Raw genomic sequence first — 12,082 nt, 5'->3', positions numbered from 1 at the left:
AGGGAGAGGGGATTATGATTTCTGTCAGGGAACCCCAGTGTGGCAACACTTATTAGAGCCCATAAATATTTTTCTCCTTGATGCAACAAAGAACTCAGCCAGCTGTAATAGAAGTGAGCATCCAGGAGCTTCTAATCTCATGTTAGAAATAAATCGTATCTGCCCCAGAACTTCTGTCTGGAATTAGGTGGTTACACAAGGCATAAACTTGCTGATAACTCACGGTGTTATCATGACTTATCTGAAGTTTACTCTGGCTTTCTTTTGGTTCTAGTCATCAATAATTAGGGCTGTTCTGCTCCAGCTCGTTGCAGTGGGATTTGGGTGTGGAGCAGTGTTTATAAAACAAACTTGTCCTTGTGTAGAAGCCAGGATCCCACAGAAACCCTGCTTGCCTTACTCAGGTGATCTGAAATAATTACTTGGGTAAACAGTTTCTGCCTGACACCTCTACCAGATTTCCCATGGGATCTTACATAACCTCTGGCCTTTATGAGACTATTGTAATATTTAAGGAAAAGGTCAGGGGATTCATCTCCCTATTTCTCAGGTGCTCCAGTGGAAGTCCTCATTCTAGCACTGAAACAACAAACCCCACACAATACTTAACAGTGTTAATCAGGCATGATTCAAGCACAATGCCATATATGAATATGGAAAATAAACAGTTTTCAGAGCATTGCAGACACTTCCTCGTGGCTGAAGCACCAGTTTTCTCTAGGACTTGCTTCTCTCCATCCCCGTTTCAGATGGCCACTGCAGGCAGTGCCTCAGGCACAGGCCACTGTCCCCTGTCCCTGCATCCTGAGCCCTCCTTCCCCTGCTCCTCACCTGAGGGCCAGCCTGCATGGGCATGGAGCTCTTTCTCAGCTCCATGGTGGTGTCCTTTGCTTGTTCCCTTTCCCCTTCCTCCCCCCTGACAGCGGTTACTGAAGAGCAGCCGGGAGCAGCCCTGTGCCTGGCGCTGCTGAAGGGCCCAGGTTTGTGCTGTGCTCACAACTGGGAACTGCTGGGGATGCTGGGGATCAGGCCTCACCTTGTGGTGTCCCACCACGGCAGGAAGAGGCCTGTAAACGTGGTACATTATTATAAATAGCCTCACTAATGAGGAAAGCTTGTGTACTTGGTCTAACATTGTCATCTGTGTCCTGGGAGAAAGGTTAGAGCAAACAGAGGAACTGCTGCAGGCAGAGCTGGGACAAGCAGCTTTCAGAGGTGGTGAAAGGGGGAGCTGGGATGTTGTTTTCTTCCTCCACTTCCATGAATCAGAGCTTTGGGTGGACACAACCTGAGGGGAGCCTTCAGTAAGCCTCTCCTGCCAGACCCCACACTGAAGCCCTACTTGCTGACCCAGGGCTGGAACTGTGATCTTGCAGAAACAGGCTCATGGCAAGCCCAGCTTTTAGCTCAGCTCATGAAGGTGCTTAAATAAGCAGATTTGCAGCTCACACGTGCTTGTAACACTGTCATGGCTTCAGAGAGCTCTGTAAGCATCTCTGGGAGCACAAACCAGGCCTCACCAGCTCAGCCTGGAACACTGCAGCCAGACAGTGTTGGTAAATCAGCCACCAGATGAGACACCAGGAAACTTTTATACAAGTTTTTAATACAAAATTCAACAAAAATATATATAATCAGGCATTTTATGCAATGCATACATTCTTTATATCTGCAGGTACAGATAAATAACAGAAGGCAAAACCAAGTATTTTGCTTATCTTTGGCCATTAACCAATAATCACCCCCAAACCGATCTTACAGGGTTAAAGGATAATAAACTGAGTCTGTAAATGTCTCTCATTACAGACACAGTATCAGGCAATAATACAGTAGTCAGATTTTCAGAAATGTAAGGAAATGGTTCTCTAACACTGCCCAATACTGGAGTTTCACCTGGTTTGCTGCTATGGAGCATAAGGCCTTCATCTGACTCAGGCACAGTCCTGGGTTACATTGGATACACTGCACCCCTTTTAACCTCCTCCCTTTCCCCACACACTGCTCTCTACAAAGCTGTACCTTCTCACAAAGAAACTAGCACAAAGTCTGACCTGGGGGCAGCTTTCTGGACCCCAACCAATGTACAGAAGGAAGCTGAACTGCTCTCTAAATCAAGTTTTCCTACCTCGGTGTGCCAGAATAGCTGTCCTTCCACTTACAGCTCAGATGCATCATGGCTCTACCAAAGCAATATATACATGAGACACATGAAAAATCATACAAGCGAATTTTAAAGGTACATTGATAACATGTAGCAGCTTATGTCTATATATGTACATGTTTTTCACAGTTACATTTTAGAAAACTGAGAACACCAGGAATACTTCTACTGTGTTTTCTATAAATAGTAAAAAAAAATTACCTGTCAGGCATTTTGATAAAATAGTATTTAGGTTATCACTTTAAATAGCTCTTGAAAACCTGTAGAGTTCTAAGCTTAAAGGCTGTACAGTTTGAGGATTCTCTAAAGTGTTTGTAGCCAGTTTCAGCAGCTGGGCCACCTCCCAGTTGTTGGTTTCGTTTTGTTTCTCTTCTCCAATAACTCAGATCTGGTAACAAAGGAACTCCAGCACTTTGCAGGGCAGAGGCAGGTTCCTGACCTGGCTGGTGGGCATCACCCTGCGGATGGCCATGCGACACAGGTGCTGCAGGCTGGACACCTGCCTCGGGGTTGCCCAGAAGTACACGCTGCCATCCTGGGTCCTGCACAAAACCCCACAAAACCCTACAGGTTATTCCACGTGAGCCAGCTCAGCCTGCTACCAACTCACACGCACATGACTAGGTAGAGGACTTGCTGGTGCTCTTCCAGCTGCTCCAGGTCCTGATTTATTCCAGCTCCTATTTGAAGCTACAGCAGCCCAATAAGCAACTTGTCTATTCAACAGGAGCAGATCTCCCAGCAGCTCCTGCTGTGCCACCTGACACACAGCAACTGCCCTCGGCTATCAGATGGGCTGCTTCCAATCCCCATGTTTTGGGTCTCTCACATATTTATTTTTAAAGATAAGAAGTGAGTTTATCAGCTGATTGATTTTACTGCTATTCCAGACATGTTCAAACAAACAGTACGTCAGAAGGACCAGGCTGCCAGTCCCAACTGAAGATTTTCAGAACACTGAGCCACTGTTTCCCATCTCCTGTGCTACCTTAATATTTTAGAAAGGAAAATAAGTCAGTACTTGCCCTGCAGCCAGAACACTGCCATCGGTAGAGAAAGTACAGCAGAGCCCATTGTTCAGAGGTGCAACTTGTACAGGGTATTCTTCATCAATTCTCCAGAACCTGACCATCCTGAGGGGGAAGGACAGGACAGAAGTCAGCGGAGCAGGTTTCTAACTGTGCTGCACAGGCAGCTGGTGCGGAGCAGAGCTCAGGCACTGACAGCCCAGGCTGCTGAGGGGCTCCTGTGCCAGGAGCAGCGCAGGAGGTGCCCCTGGCCACACTCACTTGTCGTCGGCCAGGCTGGCCAGGTGCAGCCCGTCGTGGCTGAAGCACACGGCGCGCACCCAGCGGTCGTTGGCGCCGCCGGCGAAGATGGGCGTGGGCGGGGGGAACAGGTGCCTGTGGACACAGAGACACAGCTGGGGACAGGCCACACCTGCAGCCAGGCCAGCGCGGCCCCGACACACAGACACACGGACAGAGCTTCACCACAACGGCCCAGACACACAGACACACAGACAGAGCTTCACCAGCACGGCCCCGACACACAGACACACAGACACACGGACAGAGCTTCACCAGCACAGCCCCAACACACAGACACACAGACACACAGACACACAGACAGAGCTTCACCAGCACAGCCCAGACACACAGACACACAGACACACAGACACACAGACAGAGCTTCACCAGCACAGCCCAGACACACAGACACACAGACACACAGACACACAGACAGAGCTTCACCAGCACGGCCCCAACACACAGACACACACACAGAGCTTCACCACCACGGCCCAGACACACACACACACAGAGCTTCACCAGCTAACCCTGCACTTGGCACTGGGGACTCAACTGCGGGGTGCTCTTCAGCTTAACAGCTCAGCACACTTACTAAAATACCAGCGCTGTGAACTCTCTCTCAGATGAAAGAACAACCTCCAGCCTCTGCCACTTTAGGATTTCCTTGCCCATTTCCAAGTCCACTCCGGGACAAAGTTTATGCAGATTTGATTGCTTCTCTTACCCAAATTCCTTAAGAATCACTCCGATATGTGGATCCCAGACATAGACTCGAGTATCGTAAGATGCAGTAGCCAGTAATGCTCCATCAGGAGAGAACTCACAAGCTACAACATCATTGTGATGGCCTTCCAGTTTCCGTAACATGGAGTATTTATCCATATCCCAGAGGAAAACCTGCAATTAAATGAGCTGATGTTATAGCTCTGCTCAGAGAGGCAGTAAAGCATTTAATTTGTTTTTTTAACTATAGCTAGTCTTATTTAGGATTATATTAAAATCAGGTATTATGAATTACTACAATTAAGAAATATGCTCAGTGTCATACTCAGATTAAAATCAAGGGTTTTTTTAAAAATAATTAAAGCAGACATGCAAGTTCTAACTCAAATTTGTTAAATGTTATTAACAAAATAAGCCAAAATATAAGATAAAGGCAACAAAATTTAACCATGTAGCTTACTGAAATTCATGTATTACGAAACTATTTTATTAAAATATTCAGAAATAAATAGGGTTAAACTCTACAGTCCCCTCTTTTCAGTAACTACCAAAATTTTAAGAAATATACAGACAGAAAATGTAAGGTTAACATATTGTTACTCCAGTGGCATCCCTTTGAGTTTAAGATCACTTGTTTACAATTGCTTGGATCACCAACGTCAGCCTAGGAAGAGAAACAGATACTGCAAGCAAAAAGAATTTTCACAGCCAAAAGTTACGTCTTTGGCAAAACAACAGGGAAGTCTAACCACATTATTAGAAAGAATTTAGGCATTTAAAATCAAGTCAACAATAACAAACAACATTAATATTACAATTTACCCAGCTAATTGCACAGTGTATTATAAGAATTCATAGATATTACAGTATTTTACATGCAGTTGTACATTATATATAATCAAAATAAGGACTGTGCAGAGTTACTTAATAGGAACCATCCACGTACTGCAGCATGGTTTTATAGGAATATAAGTCTTTAGCAAAAGCTGTTATGTCCCTCAAAGAACTCATTAGCAGTCTTGATTTTTTCCCTCCACAGTTTTACTGCACAGGTTAAATTCTGACATCTTGGATAAATTTACGTTTCACCAAACCAAACTCAGCCTTAGTGCCTCCCACTCTGCCTGACCCTGAACCATTTTACAACCAATTACAAACACGTTCGCTAATTTTCCCCGGGAGACCCCCAACATTCCATAAAACTGGAAACTAAGTTTGAGGAGTCAGTGTGTTTCACTGCTGTGAAAATTATTAAAAAAAAAAAAAAAAAAAAGAACAAAAATAAAAAAGCAAGCAAGCAAGCAGACAGTGGACACGGAGCAGCACCTGCGTACGTACAGGACCCCTTGCAGCCGAGGGCAAGGTTACTTCGTCCTACGGTACAGCTCGCCGGGCTGGCGGCCAGAGCTGCCACTCTCTGCCCGCCAACACCACTGTGCTCCTCAGAGTGGTGCCAGCTTAACTCAATCACACCAATATTGCTGCCACCACCTGTGACAGGGAAAGCAAGAAGCTTATGGAAAACACACAGCCTCCAGACAGCAATGTACACATCCCCCTCTGCTCCGCCACAGAGCCAAACCCCGCGGCTCGGCTCTTCTCGCCGCGCTGGGCAAGGCCTCTGAGCACTCCCACAGCAGTGGTGGCCACTGCCTCAGCTGGGCCTTTGGGGGCTCCACTACGCTGCCTGCAGAGCCCCTGCAACCAGCCTGAACTCCCCTTTCTGCTCTGCCCTAACTCTTCAGTGCCAGGAGTAGCTTATGGCATACATGCATCACCTGCACTGCTTTCAGTTCTCTAGCAGGGCATTGCGATGGAAGCAAAAACGGCCTGCCCCTCTTCCCTCTAACTCTAAGGCACCATTGCCACTGCTATGGGAAAACAGGGACAAAGGCTTTTGTTCAGCAGGAGATGCCCTGATTGGCTCAGAGTTTGTGAAGTCTTTCTCATTGAGCATGGAACAGGAAGGACAAAATCAAAATCAAAATAGTTTTATGCATTAATCTAAGTATCTTTTAACACTGGCAGCTTTAGTGGCCTTTGTTTTATGCCATGACCCTGTGCTGACCTGTTTCTCCACACTTACAGCCTCTTCAACTAAAAGCAGTGCAAGTTCCATTCACAAATCAGGGTCTCAATGCACCATTTGCCAGTTTAATTTCATGCACTTTTACATCATCATCAAACATTAGAAGTTCATGACACCGAGCACAAGCTTAATGTTACTTAGATTTAAAATGATTATGCACACAATTCAGGAGAATTAAGGAACAAGAAACTCTGATACATACTGCCTTACTAGCTCCAACAGAACAGAGGATGGAGGAGTCTGGAGAGAATGCACAGCCATACACCCAGTTCGGATGGCCTCTCAGCACCTTCATCATATTTCCTAAACAGAAAGGCATTGCTGTAAGAATTGGTCAAATATTACAGAATTCAGACGGAAAAGCTTTTCCAAAACAGTTGTTCCTTTGTGAAATTTTGCATTATTTTCCCAAACTTCTTGCAGAGTCATTCTACACAGAAATAAAACCCCTGGGATGCAGCCTCTGCTTCCATGTCCCTATTCAGAAAGGTCACTTCATGCACTCTTAGCCCAATACCTGCTTCTGCCTCCAGAAGGATAAGGAATTATCTATTCCTAAACAGATGAGGAATTCCAAGGGGGTGCAGAGTGGGTGACTAACAGAACAGGCAGTTTCTCAGCAATCCTGACCAAACTGAGTCTGGAGCAGTAAAGGAGGCGAGTGCATGGATACTTCTCTCAGGCATTAGAGCAGATAAATTCAGACATTACCATCATCTTTCAGGTCCCAGACTCGCAGGGTTTTGTCTCTGGATGCAGACACAAGAATCAGGCTGCCATCGGGGGCGAAGGTTAAATCTCTGACAACTTCTGTGTGGTCCATCAGGTTAAGGAGGAGTTTTCCTGTTATGAGAACACCACAATGTAACATGAAGGGCTACTGTACTCAGATGAAATGCTTTATGGATACAGATATTGAATATAACATTACAGCACATAAAGACAGTTTTCTTTGCAGAAATGCTCCCTACAATGAGCAGCACATGGATCCTTTCACTCTCCTTTATCGAGAGGCAGCTCCTGGAAAAGTTACAAAATCTAATTACAAGAGCCTCAGAAATAAGGCAAGGTTTATCTTCTGATAGGCATACCTGTTCTAAGCTTGAATTTACAAGGACAAATCAGTAGTCATGATTTTTCTTAACTGAGTTCTCTCCAACTTAGCAGCTGTGCTACCAGCAAAACAGAAAGTGCCTATGCTCAGATTGTCTTTTTGAGTCACTTGTTTTCTTTTTAAAAAAATAAAAGGTCCTCATCAATGCAAACCAGCAATTTTATGCTTTTAAAGTATGGTAAAACTACGAGGACTACTGAGTAAACAACTAGTGTATGTATGTGCATATTTGATTATTTTGCATCTTCCATCTCTCACATCTCAAACCATGACCTGCCTTTGTCGTTCCTTCGGCAGTTTTCTGTTACTTCTGGTTGCAGGAGCTCATGCTTTTAAAACATTTTTAAATTTCTATTCAAGGTTCAGTTCCCGGTTACAATTCTGTAACCAGTTCCTGGCATGTACTAAGAATATTATTACTGTGAGATTGGGCCTGGTATTTTTGGACAATCTTGGCAAACAGCTCTTCTTTCTCAAAGCAATCCTTCTGCAGGTGGCGTTCTGCTGTTTCTCTAGTTAACCAATAGGGTCAGAGAGGTGTCGTTCCTATTCACCAACCGTGTTCAGTCTGTATGGGAACACCTTATAAAAGGTAGTAAGAATCAGACAGTAAAAGCCTTTTCTCTATGCTCTTTGCCTTCTGAAATACTCGGAGTCTTTCATCTTTCTTTCGCGTCCTACAGCAGCAGTGTGAAGCGTGACGAGGAAGGCCTGGCCAAGGCTCCCAGGGACAGGGTGGCAGTGCTGGGGGGTCCTGTGGAGCCGGGCTGGACACTGCCCTGTGTCCCTACAGCTCAGGACCCCGGGCGTGCTGCCAGCTGCCCTGCACTCACCTGTGTACACATCCCAGATCTTGATGCGGCCGTTGTTGAGGCCGGTGGCCAGCAGCAGCTGGTCCTGCCCGAACTTGAAGCGGTGCCACTCGATGTTGACGCAGCGGCTCTGCTTCTCGGGCACGGAGGAGCCCAGGGCCAGGCTCCACACGATGTCCCCGCAGTCGATGACGTGCTCGCAGGGTTTGCTCCTCGGGCCGCCCTCGCTGCTCTGCCGCGCGCCCACCGCCTGGCTGCCATTCTTGGTGCCGTGCAGCAGGCTGCAAAGACAACAGCAGCTGCAGCACGGCGCCACTCACCCCCGAAAACAGGCCTTTCCTCAAGGTCTGCGAAATCTGGGAGCTGTCATAACCTACTCCTCTGCAAAACAGTGCCTTTTTACCTTAAAATTATACAAGCGGCTTTTTTTTGTAACTGACGAGAATTACCAGCACCTGGGAACCTTCCAACACAAAATATTCTGTATACAGTTTTACCTCTGTGGACAGCAAGATACTAACTTGGCCTACTGCAAAACCCAACAGTTTTGAAGCATTTACAGAAAAACATGCCACAACAATTTCTAGGGTCTTTCTGCTAAATGAGTGAGAAGTTTCCTGCAATTCTCTTACATGTGTTAAACCCTGAAAAATAGATACTGAGTGTCTAGCACATAGAAAACAATTAACCACCCCCAAAAAAGGGGGGAAAAATGGGTCAGAGAAATGTAACCAGCTACAGAACTGCAGTGGCCAGCTACCAGCTTCGCTAACGTGCAACCTGCAAGTGCAAATAAAATGTATGTTTTGGAATTCCACTTGCATTGTAACAACAGTGATAAGGAAAGAGGTCTGCCTTTAAGTAAATTCCTAAAAGGTAAAGCCAAACAGCATTGTGATAGGAAGTGTAGAGGGCCAGATCTGCCCACGTCTCTAAATTCCCTTTTCATTCTAACTTCCTCTTATTTTAGAGTCTCTGAATTGATTAACAAGTCACTCCTCCATAGGCTTTGTGAGGTTGCAATAGTTCCTCTTGCTGGCCACACAGGAAGAGACAGAACAGCTGTTATTTTAAGGAAATAATTCTCCCCAAGTGTCAAAACCGAGAAACACGAGTTTTAATCGATCTGAGGTGATCGCCTGTTCTTAAACCCTCCTGTTTTTCAGGTGCACCGAAAGCCGTAGCGGTTTGTCTTACAAGTTGTTGAGGCACTGCGCCCAGGGGACCAGCTTCACTATGCGATGTCCCTGTGACCACGCCAGGTAGGAGCCATCGGGAGCGAACGCGACCGTCCAGTTCTCACGGCCGCACTTCTTGTCGAAGGGAGACGTGGGGGCCAAGAGCTCTCCTAGCGTGCGCGACCGAGCTGGGGGCAGAGAGAGGCGTCAGAGGGAGGGAGACGCCTGCAGCGCCTTACACCGGCTGCACGGGCACCCCGCCTTGGTTATGGCCATGGGGAGGGTGCCGTCAGCGCGGAACCCGGCAGCGATCAGCCCCGGCAGGGACCAGCCCCGGCAGGGAAGGGAACACGCGGTGCTGAACGGACTGCCCGTACCGTGGGCGATGCCGCCAGGCCCGCGCCTGCCCGCGGCCGGGAGAGCTCCGTGTGCCGGGGAAGGGTCCGTGTGCTGGGAAAGGCTCCGTGTGCCGGGGAAGGGTCCGTGTGCCGGGAAAGGGTCCGTGTGCCGGGAAAGGTGCCGGGAAAGGGTCCCTGTGCCGGGGAAGGGTCCGTGTGCTGGGAAAGGGTTCGTGTGCTGGGAAAGGGTCCGTGTGCTGGGAGAGGGTCTGTGTGCCGGGAAAGGGTCCGTGTGCTGGGGAAGGGTCCGTGTGCTGGGAGAGGTTCCCTATGCCGAGAAAGGGTCCGTGTGCCGGGGAAGGTTCTCTGTGCCGGGAAAGGTTCCCTATGCCGAGAAAGGTTCCCTGGGCCGGGAAAGGGTCCGTGGGCCGGGAAAGGCTCCCTGTGCCGGGAAAGGCTCCCTGTGCCGGGAAAGGCTCCCTATGCCGGGAAAGGGTCCCTATGCCGGGAAAGGCTCCCTATGCCGGGAAAGGGTCCCTATGCCGGGAAAGGGTCCCTATGCCGGGAAAGGTTCCCTATGCCGGCCACGGCTCCATGCGCTGGCCACGGCCCCGTGTGCCGAGATCCCGCCCGTGACCCGCCGGCAGCCCTGAGCGCAATGCGCTGCGGGATGGGCTGAGCGCCCAGCCGAGCCCCGGCCCCGCCGCGCTGCCCCACCGAGCCCGCCCGCTGCCCCGCTCACCGATGAGCTTCTCGTTGACACTCGGGGGAAAGCTGGCCATGGACGGGCGGCCTGAGGAACGGAGCGCCGGGGCTGCCACGGAGCGGGACGGGCGTGCGCGGGCTGGGCAAGATGGCGGCGGCGGGCCGTGAGGCGGGGCGGGGCGGGGAGAGCGCGGCGGGGCCGGGCCGCCTGAGGGAGCGCCTCTGCCCGCCTCTGCGCGGCTCGGCTCTGCGCGGCTCTGTACGGCTCTGCCGGCTCTGCTCTGCCGGCTGTGCGCGGCCCTGCACGGCTCTGCACGGCTCGGCTCTGCCCTGCCGGCTCTGCACGGCCCTGCACGGCCCTGCACGGCCCTGCACGGCTCGGCTCTGCCCGCCTCTGCACGGCTGTGCACGGCTCGGCTCTGCACGGCTCTGCCCGGCTCTGCTCTGCCGGCTGTGCGCGGCCCTGCACGGCTCGGCTCTGCCCGCCTCTGCGCGGCTCGGCTCTGCGCGGCTCTGTACGGCTCTGCCGGCTCTGCCCGCCTCTGCACGGCTCTGCACGGCTCGGCTCTGCCCGCCTCTGCTCTGCCGGCTGTGCCGGCTCTGCACGGCTCTGTACGGCTCCGCACGGCCCTGCACGGCTCGGCTCTGCCCGGCTCTGCTCTGCCGGCTGTGCGCGGCCCTGCACGGCTCGGCTCTGCCGGCTCTGCACGGCCCTGCACAGCTCTGCACGGCTCTGTACGGCTCGGCTCTGCCCGGCCCTGCCCGGCTCTGCCCGGCCCTGCACGGCCCTGCTCTGCCCGCTTTGCCCTGCCCTCCCGTGCCCCGCCCGCGGTCGCTGCGCTGCCCGTGCCCCGCCGTGCCCCAGTCCCGGCCCGGCTCGCAGCCCGAGCCCGCTCCTCCCGCCGTGCGACTCCCCGGTTCAGCGGCTGGAGGAGTCTCCTACTTGTCGGTGTTAGTTTCTATACGTGTGTGATTCAGCATTTAAATCCAGCAGCACCTGCTTTATGATAAAATTTCGTATTTGATGTTAATGAAGTTGTTCACAAAGAACTTGGAGAAAGGGACCGGAAAAGCACATAATTCTCTGTGATTTTGTATTAAGATCTCTATACACCCCTCTCTCCTTCCATTGTCTTTTGTCCTTTTGCATACCTAAATTCTGACCATCTTCTAGACGAAGTGACTCTTCCTCTCTTTGTCTATGGTCTTCAGAGAAGCGCCCAGCAGGATAATTAACTGCAGATAATAACCGTGATCTCATCCCAAAGCAGTGGCCTCACTGGCAGACGCATTGCAATAGCCATGGGATCAGCTATTCAGCTGTAGCAAGAGCCAGGAATTACCCCAGCGTGAGCCAGGCCAGCAAAGCATTTTTAAATCATGCAGTGATACAATGTCAAAGAAAGGAGTGGGGAGAAGTTTGGAATGTTTTTGGCGATGTGAATGCTAGCATGGATTAGTGCTGGTTTGTATAAACTCCCCCGGAAGATCCTCTCCATCCCCCACTGCCGGCAGAGGGAAGGGCCCTGAGCAGCTCTCTGCAGCTAATCCCTGGACAACTCCTTGCAACAAGGCACACTTGTAGCCAGTGAATATTGTGAAATGCTGCCCGGAATTGCTCACGGGTTGTGAATGTTTGAGCCCGGCCA

At 50.2% G+C, this 12,082-nt stretch overlaps 1 protein-coding gene across 1 annotated transcript; it reads right to left on the bottom strand.

Annotated features, from left to right (window-relative positions):
* Positions 1–1,585: 1,585 nt before the first annotated feature.
* Positions 1,586–10,610, bottom strand: WSB1 (WD repeat and SOCS box containing 1). Its single transcript, XM_066333590.1, has 9 exons — positions 10,471–10,610; positions 9,410–9,578; positions 8,234–8,493; positions 6,998–7,129; positions 6,489–6,589; positions 4,199–4,371; positions 3,451–3,564; positions 3,187–3,294; positions 1,586–2,703 (listed from the first exon to the last, which is right to left on the bottom strand). Exons 1-9 carry the CDS (start codon positions 10,508–10,510, stop codon positions 2,544–2,546), a joined length of 1,257 nt encoding a protein of 418 aa, XP_066189687.1. The 5' UTR covers positions 10,511–10,610; the 3' UTR covers positions 1,586–2,543.
* Positions 10,611–12,082: the final 1,472 nt, after the last annotated feature.

This window comes from Sylvia atricapilla, chromosome 20 (assembly GCF_009819655.1).
Source record: "Sylvia atricapilla isolate bSylAtr1 chromosome 20, bSylAtr1.pri, whole genome shotgun sequence".
In the NCBI taxonomy this organism is placed as follows: domain Eukaryota; kingdom Metazoa; phylum Chordata; class Aves; order Passeriformes; family Sylviidae; genus Sylvia; species Sylvia atricapilla.
Note: the sequence above shows the minus strand (reverse complement) of the source record. Positions and strands in the feature narration are given on the sequence as shown.

Bases quoted from the DNA above. Each gene is read 5' to 3' on its own strand.
- WSB1 (XM_066333590.1), bottom strand. From the start codon at position 10,510: ATGGCCAGCTTTCCCCCGAGTGTCAACGAGAAGCTCATCG. The intron at 9,579-10,470 runs GTGAGCGGGGCA...CTCTGCCCCCAG, and splicing joins TGTCAACGAGAAGCTCATCG to CTCGGTCGCGCACGCTAGGA. The intron at 6,590-6,997 runs GTAATGTCTGAA...CTTTCTGTTTAG, and splicing joins CTGGGACCTGAAAGATGATG to GAAATATGATGAAGGTGCTG.